At 41.3% G+C, this 22,060-nt stretch overlaps 1 protein-coding gene across 5 annotated transcripts in view; it reads left to right on the top strand.

The window, feature by feature from the left end:
- Window positions 1–131: 131 nt before the first annotated feature.
- LOC139542752 (poly(rC)-binding protein 2-like) overlaps window positions 132–22,060 on the top strand; it is a 23,107-nt gene continuing 1,178 nt past the window's right edge. The window contains exons 1-12 of one of the 5 annotated variants that reach the window (XM_071348550.1): window positions 132–322; window positions 1,273–1,406; window positions 1,694–1,717; window positions 2,415–2,447; window positions 2,669–2,785; window positions 3,223–3,354; window positions 3,716–3,847; window positions 4,024–4,098; window positions 7,288–7,347; window positions 19,883–19,955; window positions 20,063–20,118; window positions 21,788–21,957. In XM_071348550.1, coding sequence (XP_071204651.1) covers window positions 1,338–1,406; window positions 1,694–1,717; window positions 2,415–2,447; window positions 2,669–2,785; window positions 3,223–3,354; window positions 3,716–3,847; window positions 4,024–4,098; window positions 7,288–7,347; window positions 19,883–19,955; window positions 20,063–20,118; window positions 21,788–21,957 — 941 coding nt within the window. In that variant the 5' untranslated portion in view covers window positions 132–322; window positions 1,273–1,337. Of the gene's footprint in view, window positions 323–353; window positions 604–1,272; window positions 1,407–1,693; window positions 1,718–2,414; window positions 2,448–2,668; window positions 2,786–3,222; window positions 3,355–3,715; window positions 3,848–4,023; window positions 4,099–7,287; window positions 7,348–19,882; window positions 19,956–20,062; window positions 20,119–21,787; window positions 21,958–22,060 lie in introns of those variants that run through there. The other 4 variants (XM_071348554.1, XM_071348552.1, XM_071348555.1 and 1 more) reach the window with 4 other exon arrangements.

The raw sequence follows: 22,060 nt of genomic DNA on the forward strand, positions 1-22,060 counted from the left end.
CCAAAATAAACGTTTTTATATTTTTCTCAAATAAAAATAGATTTATTTACCATCATCAATATGTGTGGTTTGTAAATGGGGATAAAATGGTGACGACATCCAGTGTTTTTAATGGATGGGGTTAACTCGTTGGGGAGGATCGGGTTAAAGTTGAAAGTTGAACAATTTTCCTTTTGTTGTCTTTTGTGTTAAGCAGAAGAGTGGAACCCGATCGAGCAGCAGCGTCTCTTCCCTTTTCCCCGAATCCTTTTAAAATTCCCTCCCGAACCTCTTCCCTTAATACCCTACCCTCCCCCTGAACACATCTCACAATACGGTTCAGGTAAGGCTGCCCTAACTACTGCATTTTCTTTGGAGTGAAGGACAGGGTTAACGGCGCCTGAACGAGTCTAAGGACCTAGGCCGCAACATTCAAAATTGCGGATTATCGTTACACATGCTAGTTTGCTAACATTGTGCTCATTCTGATTTGATTAACATTAGTTAGCCAGTTAACGTTTGATATCTTCCTTTTTTTAACTAGTTAGTTAATGGTTTTAAAAACAACCTAACGAGAACATGCAGCTTGCGCAATATTGATGTATGCACACTACTGTACCCAAGGTATGGATAGTTTCTCATTAATTGATTAATTTATGTTTTTCAACTCTTAACTAGTTTAACTTTAGCTAGCTAGCCAATGTCACTGCTAGCCATACTGCTAGCTAGCTAACTCGTTGTCATTTCAAGTAGGCACTTAAAGCTTTGGCATTTTATTTCCACTATAGCAAGCATTCTGGTTTATATCCATAAAAAATGCTAGCTAGAACACGTTACTACTAGCTAGCTACTACAGTAACTTTGTTTAAAAGTGTTTTGTATTTTCCAAGGTGTAAATAAACGTAGTTAGCTTGGTAGCTAATGTTAGCAACTATGTCTAGTTAGCGTCGCTACACAGGGCTGTTTCTTCCAGAGTTGTTTTACGTTAGCTAATCAATAGGCCGTTAACTAGCTAGCTAACGTTACTATTATTATCTGAACCGGTACACTGCAATGTGAACGGAGTCAGTGAATCTTGGTTGTAGTTAATGAATCAAGTTAATCGACGTGATTCACTTACGAGATGGCATCATCAGACTGGTACTATATCCATCTCATCTGGTCAGCACATTCAGCAACTAGTTATACTCTTCATCTTAACACTACATAGAACATGAGCTAGTTCTGGTTGTTGGTTGCCCTCTGTGACTTAACACTTGGCCATTTATCTCTCTGGTCCCTCTTGTCTTGCAGACCTGATACTTTTGACCAGAGACTCGACTTCTTGGCCAGTCTAGACGAAAGACACTACAACAGCTATGGACACCAGTGTGGTTGAAGGAGGGCTCAATGTCACCCTTACTATTAGGCTACTTATGCATGGAAAGGTGAGTGTGAACAGGAGATGGGTGATAGAGTTATGACCATTACACCATGGTTGTTCCGTTCACAAAACTCATTCATTACTGTGAATAGTCAGCATAAACCTAATCTCTTGCCACTGTCTTTAGTCAGGCACCAGAGACTATATAAACCTTGCACACTACATTGGATAACTTGGATATAATGGGGAAAACCAATACAGACAGGTTTCTTTCAATCTTGAGTAAAGCTATTAAGTGAATATGATAAACGGATGGATTAGTTATTGTGTTATTGCTTTTCTTGTCTGCAGGAGGTTGGAAGCATTATTGGCAAGGTGAGTGTGCCTTTTTTCCTGAAGTTTCTCACTGTGTTCGGCTTTGCGCTGTTCAATCATGGCTGTGACTTGTGTAAACATCTAGGTGCGTTTAGCAGCGTAGGTATATTTACATACACTAGTGTTGCTCCCCATTGTATGGGTTGCACAAAAACACTCCATGGGAAGCTAGAAGTTAAATAAAGTCCATTTCAACTTACTGTGCCAGTGGGTAGGACAGTTGGTCATTATGAGAGGGGGGATTTCAGACAAAATATTAAATGTGATGTACAATTTGTAAGTCGCTCTGGATAAGAGCGTCTGCTAAATGACTTAAATGTAAATGTAATTTTAAAAAAAAACTTTCCAAACGTGGGTCTGTTGTAGACTCACTTCCTATCTGCTTACCTCATGTCAAAATAAAAGTCCTGCACATGCGCCATATGTGGACAAAAAAAGTTATAACTTGCGGGGGACTTTTATTTTGACGAGGTAAGCATAGAGGAATTGGGTCTACAACCGACCCAAGTTTGGAAAGTCAGTTTAATAATGCATTCTTTTAGATATTTTCTCAAATTCCCCCGTCATAATCACCAACCGTCCTGCCCACCGGCCCAGTAAATTTGACTGTTTTTGTGCAACCCAATACAACCGGGAGCAACAGTAGTGTATGTAAATGCAGCTAGTAAATATTGTGGTTCCTGTAATTTATCTGCAGAAAGGAGAGTCTGTGAAGAAGATGAGAGAGGAGGTGAGTTGTCTGTCATTGCATTGAGGCTGTATAGAAGTGTTGAAAGGAGTTTGAGAGAAGTAGACAATTCTATACATTTTCCATGTCTGATTCTGACTCATGCTTCAGGGTTGACAGATTGCAATTTTAGAGCCAAAATCAGGCTGGCACTGACAGAGCTTTAATTAATGATTGAATTCCTAAATGCTATGAAATATATGGAGTCTTAATATTTTGTGCAGAGTGGTGCTCGTATCAACATCTCAGAGGGGAACTGCCCAGAGAGGATCATCACCCTGGCAGGCCCCACCACCGCCATCTTTAAAGCCTTCTCCATGATCATCGAGAAGCTGGAGGAGGTTCGAATGACTCCTAACTACAGATTTCAAACAGGCCATGTGTAACTCCCAAGTGCCGCAGCAGTCTAAGGCACTGCATCTCAGTGCAAGAGGTGTCACTACAGTCCCTGGTTTGAATCCAGGCTGTATCACATCCGGCTGTGTTTGGGAGTCCCATAGGGCGGCGCACAATTGGCCCAGCATCGTCCGGGTTTGGCCCGGGGTGGGCCGTCATTGTAAATAAGAACTTGTTCTTAACTGGCTTGCCTAGTTAAATAAAATTCAATCTGACTGGAACTGTATAACAATGAAAATGTAAAGAAAATCGTTTTTATGCACCCGTAACCACAAAATTTAGATTTTTCATAGTGAAGATCCTAAAACATCTATGCGGACTTGATTCTAGGTCTTTGGACTGACGTCATCCTGACCAGTGTCTCCTGTTCTATTCCCCACAGGACATCAGCAGCTCAATGACTAACAGCACGGCCACCAGTAAACCGCCAGTTACCCTGCGCATCGTTGTGCCTGCCAGCCAGTGTGGCTCGCTCATCGGCAAGGGCGGCTGCAAGATCAAGGAAATCAGAGAGGTAAGTACAGTACAGCCACACAGGAAGCTGTCATCATCACAGCTGGGGGTTTCATGAAATATATTCTAAAGAGAAGTATTGACAATGGAATTTGAATGAACCCTTAGGAAATTCATCCAAAAACCTTTTTTGACCATTTTTGCCAGTCAAGTTATGAATGGAAGATTCTTGCCCAACACCTGTCGTCGAATACTATGATCCAACCTTTACTGACACCAGGGTTCTTTTAGCCTAAGAATAATGCATCTTTGTCACTGGGTCACCACATGAAATTTTAATAATATGTTTATTCAAAGAACTAGCTTTATTATTATTAGTATAATTGTCTGAAGATATTTTAAAGAGAACTGTATCTCTGTAGTCGACAGGAGCTCAGGTGCAGGTGGCAGGGGACATGCTGCCTAACTCCACGGAGCGTGCCATCACCATTGCAGGGACCCCCCAGCCCATCATCGAGTGTGTCAAGCAGATCTGTGTCGTCATGCTTGAGGTAGTAGTATGGGAACAATGGCGCACTACCCCTTATTTGTCTTGGATTGTCAGGAATATTACTTAGCTTCCTGATTTGATAACCATTGAAGTGCCTGCATTTGAAGTGCCTGCAAAATAACTACTGTGTATGTATAGTTTCCAGTTCCTAATAGTTGATTTGTTTCTCTCTCTCCTCAGTCTCCGCCTAAGGGTGTAACCATCCCTTACAGGCCCAAACCCTCAGGCTCTCCCGTTATCTTTGCAGGTGGTCAGGTAAATAAACTAACCTAATTAATCAACTAATTAGTCTGTTATTCATGTCAGTTGTTTGTTAATTAAGTTTCCCTTCTAAAATTATAGCATTGTCATTTGTTTTAGGGAAGTTGAATACCACTGTATCTTTAGGTCTGTGTTACTACATTTAAGTAGTATAATTCTGCACTGTGCAGATGTCAGCACCATTGCCGATTGGCCAGCGTTTCTATGTTAGAAATCCCCTCCAGTAATTGTATAGTAGCTGAGCTGACAGATGGGTTGAATGCCAGCTGGAGGGTGCATATGCGTTACCCGCATGACCATATCATTGTTTTGTGTGTAATGTGTTCTTTGTGTGTGTATACAGTGCCTGTCATAACTTTTCACCCCTTTTTGGATTCATTCACATTTTATTGTTACAAAGTGGGATTAAAATTGATTTCATTGTCATGTTTTGTCAACGATCTACACAAAATACTCACAAAAATGTACATTTATTTTGATTAATGAAAAATAAGACTGTAATAAACCATGATTAGATAAGTATTCACCCCCCTGAGTCAACAATGCATGTTAGAAACACCTTTGGCAGCGATTACAGCTGACTCTTCTTGACTAAATACTTTGCACACCTCGATTTTGCAATATTTGCCTGTTATTCTTTTCAAAAGCTGTCATTGTTGGGGATCATGGCTGGACAGCAATTTTCAAGTCTAGTCATATATTTTCAAGTAGTTTTAAGTCAAAACTGTAACTTGGCCACTCAAGAACATTTGCTTACTTCTTGATAAGCAACTCTAGTGTAGATTTGACCTTGTGTTGTAGGTTATTGTCCTGCTGAAAGGGGAGTTATTTTCTCAGTGTCTGGTGTAAAGCAGACTGAAGCATGTTTTCCTCTAGGATTTTGGCTGCGCTTAGCTCCTTCCCAGTTCTTTTTATCCTGAAACTCCCCAGTCTCTGCTGATGTCAAGCATACCCACAACACTGCAGTGACGTGTTGGATTTGGGCGGAAGGTAGGCTAGCGGTTAGTGTTGGGCCAGTAACTGAAAGGTCGCCGACAAAAATGTGTGCCCTTGAGCAAGGCACATAAGCCTAATTGATGTGTAATGATCATGCTGTTTAATCAGCTTCTTGATATGCCACACTCCAAGCGGGCTGTCATGTGCCTTTTACTGAGGAGTGGCTTCTGTCTGGCCACTACCATAAAGGCCTGATTGGTGGAGTGCTGCAGAGATGGTTCTCTTTCTGGAAGGTTCCCCCGTCTCCACAGTGGAGCTCTGTCAGAGTGACCATCGGGTTCTTGGTCACCTCCCTGACCAATGCCCTTCTCCCCTGATTTCAAATTTTTGTCGGGTGGCCAGCTCTAGGAAGAGTATTGGTGGTTCCAAACTTCTTCCATTTAAGAATGATGGAGGCCACTGTGTTCTTGAGGACCATCAATACTGTAGAAATGTTTTGGTGCCCTTCACCAGATCTGTGCCTTGACACAATCCTGTCTCGGAGCTCCACGGACAGTTCTTTCTACTTCATGGCTTGGTTTTTGCTCTGACATGCACTGTCAACTATGGAACCTTATATAGACATGTCCAATAAATTTAATTTACCACAGGTGGACACCAATGGTTGTAGAAACATCTCAAGGATGATCAATGGAAACCGGATGCACCTGAGCTCAATTTCGAGTCTTTATAGCAAAGGGTCAGAATACTAATGTATATAAGGTATTAAAAAAAAATATATATATATATATTCTAAAACCCTGTTTTTGCTTTTTCATTATGGGCTATTGTATGTAGATTGCTGATGGGGAAAAATATTGTTTAATCCATTTTAAAATAAAGCTGTAACATAACAAAATGTGGAAAAAGTCAAGGGGTCTGAATACTTTCCATATGGCAGGGGTAGTCATTCAACCCCTATTTCACACAGTGTGAGTCCATTTAACTTATGTGATTTGTTAAGCCAAATTTTACTCTTAAACTATACTGAACAAAAATATAAATGCAACAATTTCTTTTCTTTTTTTACTGTGTTACAGTTCATATAAGGAAATCAGTCAATTGAAATGAATGAATTAGGCCCTAATCTATGGATTTCTCATGACTAGGAATACAGATATGCATCTGTTAGTCTCAGATGTCTTAATAAAAAGGTAGGGGTGTGGATCAGAAACCAGTCAGTATCTTGTGACCACCATTTGCCTTATGCAGCTCAACACATCTCCTTCGCATAAAGTTGATACTTGCGACATGTGCATTATAATTATAATGCTGCTGAAACATGAGGTGATGGTTGCGGGTGAATGGCATGACAGTGCGCCTCAGGAACTAGGCACGGTATCTGTGTGCCATCAATAAAATGCAGTTGTTGGTTGTCTGTAGCTTATGCCTGCCCATACCATAACCCCGCTGCCACCATGGGGCACTCTGTTCACAGCGTTGACATCAGTAAAACGCTCGCCCACAAGATGGCATACACGTGGTCTGCAGTTATGAGGCCGGTTGGACGTGCTGCCAAATTCTCTAAATCAACGGAGGCAGTAGAGAAATTAACAGTCAATTCTCTGGCAGCAGCTCTGGCGGACATTCATGCAGTTAGCATGCCAATTGTGCGGTCCTCAGAACTTGAGACATCTGTGGTGTTGTGACAACTATACATTTGTGGCCCCAGCACAAGGTGCACCTGTGTAATTATCATGCTGTTTAAACAGCTACTTGATTTGCCACATCTGTCAGGTTGATGGGTAATGGAAAAATGCTCACTAACAAGGATGTAAAGAAATGTGTGAGCACCATTTGCAAGAAATAATATTTTTGTGTGAATGGAAAGTTTCTGGGATCTTTCATTCTTATGAAACATGGGACCAACACTTCGTGTTTCGTTGATTTAGAAATGCCTAAATTACTATTTTTTTGTTATTACATTTTTTTTCACTTTAACATTATGGAATACTTTATGCAGATCAATGACCAATTACAATAAAACATTTAAGAAAAGAAATCCATGGGGGGTGACTACTTATGATGTGTGTTGATGTATGAATTACCCCATAGCATTTTTCTCATTCCAGACATCCAAGGTCATAGGTCCCCAGTGTACTACAGCCTATGTATTTGCGTGTTTGTCTGTACATTCACTTGGTGTGTGTGCATGCACTTTGTTTCTGTTTCCCTTGCGCCCTCCTAAGTGCTGTTCTCTCATTGCAGGCATACGCTGTCCAAGGACAGCACGCCATTCCACAGCCTGACGTAAGTGAAGGTCATTCTGTAAGTGAGCCCATATCTACACATACAGTCAACCCTCCTGGGTAGCCATGGCATCCACCCTCTATTACATGCTGTACTTTTTGTCCCTCCCCCCAAAGCACCCAAGTTCCATTTTGTGTTGCAATGATGCAATGCTAAGGCTTACTTGTAGTTCTAAACACCGTTGGTTGTTTCAATTACTATTTGTTGCCGTGTGTATTGTTTAGTTTCTCTGCACACCAGTTATGTTTGATAGGAATTCTGAATTTAGGCTTTGACTCATTGGCTTGATTGTTTGTGATCCTATGCTAGTCTTCTACTGTCAATCAATCCATTGTGTTGAGTTGCTGCATGAATGGTAATTATAAAAAATTGACAGCACATAGTACTGTAAAGTAATTGCTCAGAAGCCCCGCAGTGCTTGAGGTGTCACTACAGAACTGGGTTCGTTCACTGGCCGTGACCAGGAGTCCAATAGGGCGGTGCACAATTGGCCCAGCGTCGCCGGGGCTAGGGGAGGGTTTGACCAGGGGGACTTTACTTGGTTCGTCGCGTTCTAGTGACTCCTTGAGGCGGGCCGGGCACCTGCAGGCTGACTTCCGGGCGTAGTTGAACGATGTTTCCTCCGACACATTGGTACAGCTGGCTTCCAGGTTAAGCGGGTGGGTGTTAGGAGCGCGGTTTGGCGGGTCATGTTTCGGAGGACGCATGACTCGACCTTCGATAATTGGATCACAGTTGGGGAGAAAATAAAATAAAAGAAGCCACCATTCTCTCATATGTAGGATGCATGATATTTCAGCCTATGGTATCGGCTGACAATGGCCTAAAATCGTTCCAGTATCAGACGATAATTTCATAGCCAATGTTTTCTGCAGATATTTCGTAGTGTTAAATCTTTGCCAATTTATCGGTGTCGATAGAATTTTCATATTTCTTTTTATTTTGTTGGTATTTTATTAGGATCCCCATTAGCTGTTGCAAAAGCATCAGCTACTCTTCCTGGTGTCCACACAAAACATGACATAATACAGAACATTAATAGACAAGGACAGAACGACATACATTTTTTTAAAAGCACACGTAGCCTACATATCAATACATACACACAAACGATCTAGGTCAAATAGGGGAGAGACATTATGTTTTAGTTTTTTTCCGGTTTGCTGTTCATTTTAGCAATATGAGATAGAACAGAGTTACATGCAATAATGGATCTATATAATACTGTACACTTTCTTGAATTTGTTATGGATTTGGGTACTGTGAAAATACCCCACCAGACATGGCACCAGGGATAAGTGTGTATGTCAGAGCTGTGTGTATGTTGACTATGCAATCAATTTTGGATTTAATCAATCAAACCTATTTAAAGCCCTTTTTTACATCAGCCGATGACTCAAAGTTCTATACAGAAACTAGGGATGCACAATATATCGGTGAACATATCGTAATCAGCCGACATTAGCTAAACTAGACATCGGCCGATACCAGCATTTTTAACGACCGATGTGCAAAACCGACGTTCATACCTATATAACAAAGGTACATGATGTAATGACGCCACGTAAAATTTTGCACTATACGTGCAACACGGCATTCCTAAACTAGCCCACAATGTCTGCTGTGTGGATCAAGCCGTCAACAAGTCAAAATTTCAGCGAGACAACTCAAAGGCAATCCATTAAAGCCAAGATAATGGAATTCATTGCCCTTGACAATCAACAGTTCTCTGGCGTGGCTGATGTTGGCTTTCGCCGACTGGTCGAGCACCGGTTAACAGGTGCAAGTTTATCAATAATTGAAAGAAGGAATTTCAGAGATGCAGCATATGGATGCTCCTTATTAATCACATCAGACCAACAAATATAACATCCACATGAGTCACAGCAAAATCTTTTGTAAGATCTCTTATACTCTATTTTAGGCGCTGCTTTTGGAACATTGGCTTTCCTGGATGTAGCCACTATATTGTGATCACTGCATCCAATGGGTACGAATTGCGCTTTAGAACAAAGTTCTACAGTATTAGCAAAAATGTGATCGATACATGTGGATGAGCTTGTTCCAGTAGTGTTTAAACACCCTGGTAGGTTGATTTAATAACATGAACCAGATTACAGGCACTGGTTTGACAGCTTGATGAAAACCAGTCAATATTCAGGTCCCCAAGAAAGTAGACCTCTGTTTACATCACATACACTATCAACCATTTCATACATATTATTTAGATACTGACTGTTAGCACTTGGTGGCCTATAGAAACACCCCAAAAGAAAAGGCTTTAGATGTGCCAAGTGAACCTGCAACCACAACACTTCAATAACACTTGACATAAGATCTTCTCTAAGCATTACAGGGATATGGCTCTGATTTATATCCAGAAACACCTCTCCCATAAGCATTCCTGTCTCTTCTATAGATGTTATATCCTTGTATTGCTACTGCTGTATCATCAAATGAATTATCTAAGTAAGTCAGAAATGGCTAATATGTGGCTCTTATCTGACGTTAGCAAGTTATTGATTTCATGAACCTCATTTCTGAGGCTACATATATTAATTAATATGTGCTATTTTCAGCCCTTCCCTGGGTAGCTTATCAGAGAGACATCATATGGAAAATGGCAAACAAAGCAAGATAAACAATATACATTCAGCAGTACATTAACCTCTCTTGGGTACGTAAAACGTTAGCATCCCACCTCTTCAACAGCCAGTGAAACTGCTGGGCGCCAAATTCAAATACAGAAATACTCATTATAAAAATTCAGAAAACAAAACATATTTTACATAGGTTTAAAGATTAACTTCTTGTGAAGTTAACCACGGTGTCAGATTTAAAAAATGCTTTACAGCGAAAGCATACCTTACGATTATTTGAGAACATAGCCCAGCAGACAAATCATTACAAACAGTAACCAGCCAAGTAGAAGAGTTACACGTCAGTTAGTTACAAGTCAGAAATAGAGATAAAATTAATCCCTTACCTTTGATGATCTTCATATGGTTGCACTCAGCAGACATTAATTTACTCAATAAGTGTTCCTTTTGTTCGATAAAGTCTCTTTATATCCAAAAACCTCAGTTTTGTTCGCTCGTTTTCTTCAGTAATCCACAGGCTCAAACGCAGTCAAAACAGGCAGACAAAAAAATCAAAATTGTATCCGTAAAGTTCATAGAAACATGTCAAACGATGTTTATATTCAATCCTCAGGTTTTTAGCCTAAATTATCGATAATATTTCAACCGGACAATAACGTCGTCAATATAAAAGGTAAACGAGAAAGGCACTCTCTCGGTCGGGCGCATGAAAAAGCTCTGACACTTTAGGGTCCACTCATTCAGACTGCTCTTACCACCTCATTTTTCAGAATACATGCCTGAAACAATTTCTAAAGACTGTTGACATCTAGTGGAAGGCATAGAAACTGCAATTTGAGTCCTAAGTCAATGGATACTGTAATGGCATTGAATAGAAAACTACAAATCCCCCCCAAAAAACGACTCCCGACTTGATTTTTCTCAGGTTTTCGCCTGCCAAATCAGTTCTGTTATACTCACAGACCGTATTTTAACAGTTTTGGAAACGTTAGAGTGTTTTCTATCCAAATCTACCAGTTATATGCATATCATATCTTCTGGGCCCGAGAAGCAGGCAGTTTAATTTGGGCATGCTTTTCATCAAATTCAGAATGCTGCCCCCTACCCTAGAGAAGTTAACCTCTCTGGGGTAGGTGGGACGCAATCGTCCCACCTGGCCAATAGCCAGGGAAAATACAGAGCGCCATATTCAAATAAAATTATATAAAAATCTAACTTTCATTAAATCACACATGTACGATTACAAATTAAAGCTACACTCGTTGTGAATCCAGCCAACATGTCAGATTTCAAAAAGGCTTTTCGGCGAAAGCATAGGATGCTATTATCTGATGATAGCACAACAGTAAACAAAGAGAGTAGGATATTTCAACACTGCAGGCACGACACAAAACGCAGAAATACAAATATAATTCATGCCTTACCTTTGACGAACTTCTTTTGTTGGCACTCCAATATGTCCCATAAACATCACAAATGGTCCTTTTGTTCGATTAATTCCGTCGATATATATCCAAAATGTAAATTTATTTGGTGCGTTTCATCCAGAAAAACACAGCTTCCAACTTGCGCAACGTCACTACAAAATATATCAAAAGTTACATGTAAACTTTACCAAAACATTTCAAACTACTTTTGTAATACAACGTTAGGTATTTTTAAACGTTAATAATCGATCAAATTGAAGACGGGATGATCTGTGTTCAATACAAAAAGAAAACAAACTGACAACTTTTCTGGTAATGTCCCTCTCTCAAACAATTTACTTCAAGTGACCCTCATTTAAGATGGCCGTACTTCTTCATTACACAAAGGAAAAACCTCAACCAATTTCCAAAAACTGGTGACATCCAGTGGAAGCGGTAGGAACTGCAAACAAGTCCCTTTAGAAATCTGGTGTCCCAATGAAAGCTCATTGAAAAGACAGTGACCTCAAAAAAAAAGAATTCTGAATGGTTTGTCCTCGGGGTTTTGCCTGCTACATAAGTTCTGTTATCTTCTCAGAACCACCCAAACCGGATCCGGGATAATTGTCATCAGCAACGCTGAATAGCATAGCGCCACAGTCAAATAATATTACTGGAAAATATTCATATTCATGAAATCACAAACACAGCTTAGCCTTTTGTTAATCCACCTGTCGCTTTACAGCGAAAGCAATACAAGCGTTTGTGTAAGTTTATCGATCGCTCGACAAAACATTAAGTACACTTAGCGTCAGGTAACTTGGTCACGAAAATCAGAAAAGCAATCAAATTAATCGTTTACCTTTGATCTTCGGATGTTTTCACTCACGAGACTCCCAGTTAGACAACAAATGTTCCTTTTGTTCCATAAAGATATTTTTATATCCAAATACCTCCGTTCGTTTCGCGCGTTATGCTGAGAAATCCACAGGAAAAAGCGTTCACGACAACGCAGACAAAAATTCCAGATAATATCCATAATGTCCACAGAAACATGTCAAATGTTTTTTATAATCAATCCTCAGGTTGTTTTTCAAATATCTATTCGATAATATATCAACCGGGAGTGTTGGTTTTTCAATAGAACTGGGAGTAACAATGGCCGCCTTTCTCTGTTGCGCACAACTCACTCTGAGAGCCCCCACCTATCCACTTACGCAATGTGATCGTTCTCGCTCATTTTTCTTAATAAAAGCCTGAAACTATGTCTAAAGGCTGTTGACACCTTAGGGAAGCCATAGAAAATGTAATATGGTTGATATCCCTTTAAATGGGTGATAGGGATGCATAAGAACAGAGAGGTTTCAAAAACAGAGGCACTTCCTGATTGGATTTTCCTCAGGTTTTAGCTTGCAATATCAGTTCTGTTCAACTCAGACAATTTTGACAGTTTTGGAAACTTTAGAGTGTTTTCTATCCTAATCTGACAGTTATATGCATATTCTAGTTTCGGGGGCTGAGAAATAGGCAGTTTCAAATGGGTAGCCAAAAACAAATACTGCCCCCTACACTTTCAGGGCTACCCATCCCGGATCCGGGAGCATCCTCATCAAAAAAGATGACTAGCATAGCCTAGCCTAACGGGACAGGGATATCATATAATTTCATGAAATCACAAGTCCAATACAGCAAATGAAAGATTTATCTTTGTGAATCCAGCCGCCATTTCCGATTTTAAAAATGTTTTACAGTGAAAACACTATGTATTTATATTAGCTAACCACAATAGCCAAACACACAACGCCATGTTTTCACCGCATAGGTAGCTTTCACAAAACCCAGAAATAGAGATAAAATTTATCACTAACCTTGAACAACTTCATCAGATGACAGTCTTATAACATCATGTTATACAATACATTTATGTTTTGTTTGAAAATGTGCATATTTGAGGTATAAATCGTAGTTTTACATTGCAACCACCATCACAAATAGCACCAAAACAGCCAGAATAATTACAGAGCAACGTGAAATTCATAAAACATTTATGAAAAATACATGGTGTACAGTAAATGAAAGATAAACATCTTGTGAATCCAGCCAATATTTGCAATTTTTTAAGTGTTTTACAGCGAAAACACAATATAGATTTATATTAGCGTACCACAATAGCCAAACACACAAAGCCATTTATTCACCGCCAACATAGCTTTCACAAAAACCAGCAATAGAGATAAAATTAATCACCAACCTTTGGATAACTTCATCAGATGACAGTCTTATATCATCATGTTATACAATACATTTATGTTTTGTTCGAAAATGTGCATATTTAGAGCTGCAAATCGTGGTTATACATTGAATACGTAGCAACAATTCACCAAAATGTCCGGAGATATTTTGGACAGTCACCTAATCTAACCAAAGAACTCATCATAAACTTTACTAAAAAATACATGTTGTACAGCAAATTAAAGATATACTGGTTCTTAATGCAACCGCTGTGTTAGATTTAAAAAAAAAAATAATAACTTTACTACAACATACAGCATGCATTATTGTGAGACGGCGCTCACCTATTCTCCGCCGTGCTGGAGCCAACATATTACACAAAAATACGAAATAACATCATAAATATTCTCTTACTTTTGCTGATCTTCCATCAGAATGTTGTGCAAGGAGTCCTATTTCCAGAATAAATCGTTGTTTGGTTTTAGAATGTCCATTTCTTCTGTCGAATTAGCAACTTTGGCTAGCATTGTGGCGCGAACATGCCCATCAACTCTTGGCGCCTGGAACGAAAAATTCCAAAATTCCCAATAAACGTCGAGTAAACTGGTCAAACTCGGTTGAAAATCCTACTTTATGATGTTCTTCTCATATGTATCCAATAAAATCAGAGCCGGAGCAATTCGTCGTGTATACCGAACGCTTTTCAGACGACAATGTGAGGTTCCCCGGCGCGCAGTTGAAAACTGACAAAAGAGCGGACCTATCACTCCAAAAGCTCTTATTCGGCCTCACATCAAGCTAGACACCCCATTCAACCTTCTACTGCCTGTTGACATCTAGTGGAAGGCGTATGAAGTGCATACAGATCCATAAATAAAAGCCAGTTGAATAGGCAGGCCCTGACACAGAGCCTCATTTTCAGAATTTTCACTTCCTATATGGAAGTTTGCTGCCAAATGAGTTCTGTTTTACTCACAGATATAATTCAAACAGTTTTAGAAAGTTTTCTATCCAATAGTAATAATAATATGCATATTGTATGATCTAGAGCAGAGTACGAGGCCGTTTAATTTGGGCACGATTTTTTCCAAAGTGAAAACAGCGCCCCCCTATTAAGAAGAAGTTTTAAGAGGTTAAACTCACAGACATGATTCAAACAGTTTTAGAAACTTCAGAGTGTTTTCTATCCAAATCTACTAATAATATGCATATCTTATATTCTGGGGATGAGTAGCAGGCAGTTGAATTTGGGCATGCTATTTATCCAAAAGTGAAAATGCTGCCCCCTACCCCGAAGAAGTTAATCAATTGGTGTGTGTGCTGTGGGGTTGATGCTACAAACCCATAGACTTGGCTCTCATGCCTTCCAGGCTTTTGGGAGGGTAGACAATGAGCCTGTCATAGTGGATGTAACCAATGTCCCCACGTGCTCTGGCAGCTTTCATGGCTGGGATCAGTTCTTTCCTCTTCTGGCACACAGCTTCAGGATAGTCCTTGTTGAGGAAGATGTACGTTCCTCAAGTTCTTGGCTCTTTCCAGAACAGCTACCTTGTCCTTGAACCTTAGGAACTTGACCACTATCCTGGTCCTGTCACCTGGTTAGGTGGTGGGTTTTCCAGCTCCACCTCAATCTTCCTGTGGTCTATCTTCAATTTCTCCAAGATAATTTCCCTCACTTTGTCCACAGATTTCGTCCAGGTCTCATGTAGAGGTTCTGCAATTCCGTCCACAACTATGGTCTGCCTTGGTTGTCCCTCAATCTGATTTCTTCATTATTCTTATCATGGATTCACACACAGAACTCATGTCCTGTCTCTCAATGACCTACAGATTGCTGTCATCTTGCCGTTCTCCTGTTTCAACTCATCGCGCTGACCCCGGAAGAACTGCAAACTGTTCTTCAGGTCCTGGACCTCTCTGGTCAGGTCATCTATTATTTTGTATTAGTTGGCTCCACCAGTATTTGGACAAAACATTTGAAGCCATTTCTTGTTGTAACAAATGCTTGTAGAACTCTATTTAATTTCTTTTGTGTTTAATTAATTTTTATTTTTAAGATCCTTCACCTGTGATAGACACCACTGTCCTCAACAGTACTCCTGCCGGCTTTGTCATACTAGCTAGCAACGTAGGTTATGCTGTTACTTCTAGTAGTGCCAGACAGGGCAGGTCGCAGGGAAGATTGAAAACAACAACAAACAGCAGGGATCTAGACGGCCACAAACCCGGGAAAATCTGCAGTCCCAGCTACTATGGTTAACCATGTCGCAGGCTATGTTCAAGAGCTCAGAAAAACCCTGCTAGCTTGATAGGCAGCTAGCTAGCAGCTAGGATAGCTGCTACGCCAAATAGCTCTTCAGACACGGCTTTGGTCGGCAGGATCATTGGACAGAGCGCAGTCCCAGTAACTGATGCCAACTGCTTCGTGGGATCCAAATTCAAAAGTTAGCTAGCTACTAAGAAACTCAATACACTTTCAAAACCAACAAACCTTCCAAAACAAACCAAGCTCTCCCTCGTTCCGCATTCAACAGGAAGTGACGTCAATATGCGGGCTATATACAGTGCATTCAGAAAGTATTCAGACCCCTTTACTTTTTCCACATTTTATGTTACAGCCTTATTCCAAAATTAATTAAATAGTTGTTTCTCCTCAATCTACACACTACCCCATGTATAAAAAATAATAATGAAATATTACATTTACATAAGTATTCAGACCCTTTACTCAGTACTTTGTTGAAGGACCTTTTGGCAGTGATTACTGCCTTGAGTCTTCTTGGGTCTGACGCTACACAAGCTTGGCACACCTGTATTCGGGGAGTTTCTCCCATTCTTCTCTGCAGATCCTCTAAAGCTCTCAGGTTGGATGGGGAGCATCACTGCGCAACTATTTTCAGGTCTCTCCATAGATGTTAGGTCGCGTTCAAGTCCGGGCTCTGGCTGGGCCACTCGAGGACATTGAGACTTATCCCGAAGCCACTCCTGCGTTGTCTTAGCTAGGGTTGGGTTGTTTGTCCTGTTGGAAGGTGAACCTTTTCCCCAGTCTGATGTCCTGAGTGCTCTGGCGCAGGTTTTCATCAAGGATCGCTCTGTACTTTGCTCCGTTCATCTTTCCCTCTATCTTGACTGATCTCCCAGTCCCTGCTGCTGGAAAAACATCCCCACAGCATGATGCTGCCACCACCATGCTTCACCGTAGGGATGGTGCCAAGTTTCCTCCAGACGTGGCGCTTGGCATTCAGTTCAATCTTGGTTTCATCAGACCAGAGAATCTTGTTTCTCATGGTCAGAGACTCCTTTTGTCAAACTACAAGCGTGCTGTCATGTGCCTTTTACTGAGGAGTGGCTTCCGTCTGGCCACTCTACCATAAAGGCCTGCTTTGGTGGAGTACTGCGTAGATGGTTGTTCTTCTGGAAGGTTCGCCCATCTCCACAGAGTAACTCTGGAGTTCTGTCAGTGACCACCGATTTCTCAGTTTTGCCGGGCGGCCCGCTCTAGGAAGAGTCTTGGCAGTTCCAAACTTATTCCATTTAAAAATGGAGTCCGCCGTGTTCTTGGACACAAATGCTGCAGACATTTTTTGGGTACCTTTCCTCCGATCTGTGCCTCGACACAATCCTGTCTCGGAACTCTGGACAATTCCTTCGACCTCATGGCTTGGTTTTTGCTCTGACATGCACTGTCAACTGTGGGACCTCATTTAGACAGGTGTGTGTTCCTTTCCAAATCATGTCCAATCAATTTAAATTACCACAGGTGGACTCCCAAGTTGTAGAAACAACATCTCAAGGATGATCAATGGAAACAGGATGCACCTGAGCACAATTTCGAGTCGCATAGCAAAGACTTCTGTTTTAAAATGTATAATTTTGCAAATATTTCTAAAAACCTGTTCACTTTGTCATTATGGTTTTTTAGAATAAGGCTGTAATGTAAGAAAATGTGGAGTCTGAATACTTTCCGAATGCGCTGTGTGCATCCCTGTGTGTGTGTGTAGTCACTCACCGGCCAGTCTATTAGGTACACACATCTAGTACCAGGTTGGAACCCCCTTTGCCCTCAGAATAGCCTGAATTCTTTGGGGCATTCTAAAAGGTGTCAGACACGTTCCACAGGGATCTTGTATGTTCCAAGATGCTCCATTGGATTGAGGTCTGGGGACTGCGCAGGCCACTTAAGTAAGCTGAACTCACTTTCATATTCTAGGCAAAGTTTTTCCACTCCTCAGTTGTCCGGGGTTGGTTATTGCGTGCCCACTGGAGCCGCTTCTTCTTGTTTTTAGCTGATAGGAGTGGAACCCGGTGTGATCGTCTGCTGCAACAGCCCGTCCGTGACATGGATAGACTAGTTATCCATTCCGAGATGCCGTTCTGCACACCACTTGTACTGCGCCGTTATTTGTCTGTTAGTGAGCTTGCAGAGTTCTTGCCATTCTCCTTCGACCTGTCATCAACAAGCTGTTTTTGCTCGGGGGACTGACGCTGACGGGATGTTTGTCACACCATTCTCGGTAAGACACTGTCGTGTGTGAAAAGACACGTGATTCATTCACTCTCTGTAGGAGCGATACATTTTCGTGAACTGGGTTGTGTACCTAATGAACGTGTGTGTACAGTACCAGTCAAGTTTGGAAATGCCTACTCATTCAAGGGTTTTCTTTATTTTTACTATTTTCTACATTGTAGAATAATTGTGAAGACATCAAAATGATTAAATAACAAATGGAACCATGTAGTAACCAAAAAAAGTGTAAAGCAAATCAAATTATATTTTAGATTCTTCAAAGTAGCCACCCTTTGCATTGATGACAGCTTTGTACACGCTTGGCATTCTCTCAAACAGCTTTACCTGGAATGCTTTTCCAACAGTCTTGAAGGAGTTCCCACATATGCTGAGCACTTATTGGCTGCTTTCCCTTCACTCTGCGGTCCAACTTATCCCAAACCATCTCAATTGGGTTGAAGTCGGGTGATTGTGGAGGCCAGGTCATCAGATGCAGCACTCCATCACTCTCCTTGGTCAAATAGCCCTTACACAGCCTGGAGGTGTGTTGGGTCATTTGTCCTGTTGAAAAACCAATGAAAGCGCAAACCAGATGGGATGGCATATCGTTGCAGAATGCTGTGGTAGCCATGCTGGTTAAGTGTGCCTTGAATTCTAAATAAATCACAGACAGTATCACCAGCAAAGCACCACACCACCTCCATACTTCACAGTGGGAACCACACATGCGGAGATAATCTGTTCACCTACTCTGCGTCTCACAAAGACACGGAGGTTGGAACCAATAATCTCAAATTTGGACTAATCAGACCAAAGGACAGATTGCCACCGGTCTAATGTCCATTGCTTGCGTTTCTTGGCCCAAGGAAGTCTCTTATTCTTATTGGTGTCCTTTTAGTAGTGGTTTCTTTGCAGTAATTCGACCATGTCCTGGTTCACGCAGTCTCCTCTGAACACTTGATGTATTCGTATTTATTATGGATCCCCATTAACTAAGGCAGCAGTTACTCTTCATGGGGTCCAGCAAAATGAAGGCAGTTAAATGTTGAGATGTCTGTTAATTGAACTGAGAGATTTATTTGGGCTACAATCTGAGGTGTAGATAACTCGAATGAACTTCCTCTGCAGCAGAGGTCACTGGGTCTCCCTTTCCTCTGGCGGTCCTCATGAGAGCCAGTTTCATCATAGCGCTTGATGATTTTTGCGACTGCACTTGAAGAAACTTTCAACGTTCCTGAAATTTTCCAGGTTGACTGACCGTCATGTCTTAATGTAATGATGGACTGTCGTTTCTCTGCTTAATTTGAGCTGTTCTTGCCATAATATGGATTTAGCCCTGTTTGATAAGACCATCTTCTGTATATCACCCATACCTTGTCATAACAACTGATTGGCTCAAACGCATTAAGAAGGAATGAAATTCCACCAATTAGGTTTTGACAAGGCACACCTGTTAATTGAAATGCATTCCAGGTGACCACCTCATGAAGCTGGTTGAGGAAATGCCAAGAGTGTGCAAAGCTGTCATCAATGCAAAGGGTGGATACTTTGAAGAATCTAAAATATATTTTGGTTACTACATGATTCCATGTGTTATTTCATAGTTTTGATGAATTCACTATTCTACAATGAAAAATAGTACAAATAAAAACCTGTGTGTACAATCTTTTGACTGGTACTGTATATATAATTGTGCTGATCATAGCCCTCTGTCTCCTGACTTATGATGTTTGTCTCTTCTTTCATTCCCCCCCCCCTCTCCATCTCTTTCCATCTCTCGCTCTTCCTTTCCATCTCTCTCTCCAAAGCTTACCAAACTCCACCAGCTGGCCATGCAGCAGAGCCCTTTCCCCATCGCTCCCAACAACCAGGGTTTCCAAGGTAGGTCACAGAGGAAGGATGGAGACAGGAAGCATTTGATTGACATGTTATTTGTTTATACGGTGCAAAGTTTGCTTTGTAGGTACAGAGTGTTTTTCTCTCTTTAGCTGGGATGGATTCTTCTGCACAAACTAGTTCCCATGAGCTGACCATTCCAAACGATGTAAGTGTCCCCGTCCACCCTTGAATTCTCTCACCTGTTCTCGTTACTTCAGCTGTTTCATGTAAATAATTCAGCCATTTGGTTAGTCTATTTGTCTAATATACTTGTCTGATCTGTGTTCTTAGCAGACACATGTTTAAATCTTCCATTTACAGTGCGTTCGGGAAGTAGTCAGACCCCTTTGACTTTTTCCATATTTTGTTACATTACAGCCTTATTCTAAAAATGATTAAATCAATTTTTTCATCAATCTACACACAATACCCCATAATGATGGAGAGAACCAGTTTTTTAGAAATGTTGGCAAATTCATTAAAAATAAAAAACACCTTATTTACATAAGTATTCGGACCCGTTGCTATGAGATTTGAAATTGAGCTCAGGTGCATCCTGTTTCCATTGATCATCCTTGATGTTTCTACATCTTGATTGGAGTCCACCTGTGGCAAATTAAATTGATTGGACATGATTTGGAAAGGCACACAGCTGTCTATATAATGTCCTACAGTTGACAGTTTATGTCAGAGCAAAGACCAAGCCATGAGGTCTAAGGAATTGTCCGTAGAGCTCCGAGACAGGATTGTGTCGAAGCACAGGTCTGGGGAAAGGTACCAAAAAATGTCTGCAGCATTGAATGTCCCCAAGAACACAATGGCCTCCATCATTCTTAAATGGAAGAAGTTTGGAACCGCCAAGAACCCGATGGTCACTCTGACAGAGCTCCAGAGTTCCTCTGTGGAGATGGGAGAACCTTCCAGAAGGACAGCCATCTCTGCAGCACTCCACCAATCAGGCCTTTTATGTTTGAGTGGCCAGACGGAAGCCACACTTTAGTAAAAGGCACATCACAGCCTGCTTGGAGTTCCCCAAAAGGCACCTAAGGACTGACCATGAGAAACAAGATTATCTGGTCTGATGAAACCAAGATTGAACTCTTTGGCCTGACTGCCAAGCGTCACATCTGGAGGAAACCTGGCACCATCCCTATGGTGAAGCACGGTGGTGGCAGCATCATGCTGTGGGGATGTTTTTCACCAGCATGGACTGGGAGACTAGTCAGGATCGAAGCAAAGATGAATGACGCAAAGTACAGAGAGCCTTGATGAAAAACTGTTCAGGACCTCAGACAACGACAATGACCCTAAGCACACAGCCAAGACAACACAGGAGTGGTTTTGGGACAAGTCTCTGAATGTCCTTAAGTGGCCCGGACTTGAACCCGATCTAACATCCAGAAATGGGTGTGCAGTGACGCTCCACATCCAACCTGACAGAGCTTGAGAGGATCTGCAGCGAGGATCTGCAGTGAATGGGATAAACTCCCCAAATACAGGTGTGCCGAGCTTGAAGCGTTATACCCAAGAAGACTTGAGGCAGTAATTGCTGCCAAAGGTGCTTCAACAAAGTACTGAGTAAAGTGTCTGAATACACATGTACATGTGAGGTTTCTGTATTTCATTTTTTTTTTTAATACACTTGCAAGATTTTCTAAACCTGTTTTTGCTTGTGTGTGTGTGTGGATCGATAAGAAAATAGATTAAGGTTTTAACATAACAAAATGTGGAAAAAGTCAAGGGGTCTGAATACTTTCCGAATGCACTGCATCTCTTGAAGTGGTTGAAATGTCTTGTATTCTCTGACTCGCTCTCGCTTCCCTTACTTGCCTCAGTTGATTGGCTGCATCATTGGCCGTCAGGGGGCTAAGATCAATGAGATCCGTCAGATGTCTGGGGCTCAGATCAAGATCGCCAACCAAGTGGAGGGCTCCTCTGACAGGCAGGTTACCATCACCGGCTCCCCTGCCGGCATCAGCCTGGCTGAGTACCTGATCAACGCCAGGTAAGGGACAACACACTGGAACTACTGATATGTCATGGTTCAGAATAAGAGGACTAGACTAGTATGACTGGGAAATCAAAGCAGTGTGTATACAAACGTTAGT

The sequence above is a fragment of the Salvelinus alpinus genome, chromosome 17, assembly GCF_045679555.1.
Source record: "Salvelinus alpinus chromosome 17, SLU_Salpinus.1, whole genome shotgun sequence".
In the NCBI taxonomy this organism is placed as follows: Eukaryota; Metazoa; Chordata; class Actinopteri; order Salmoniformes; family Salmonidae; genus Salvelinus; species Salvelinus alpinus.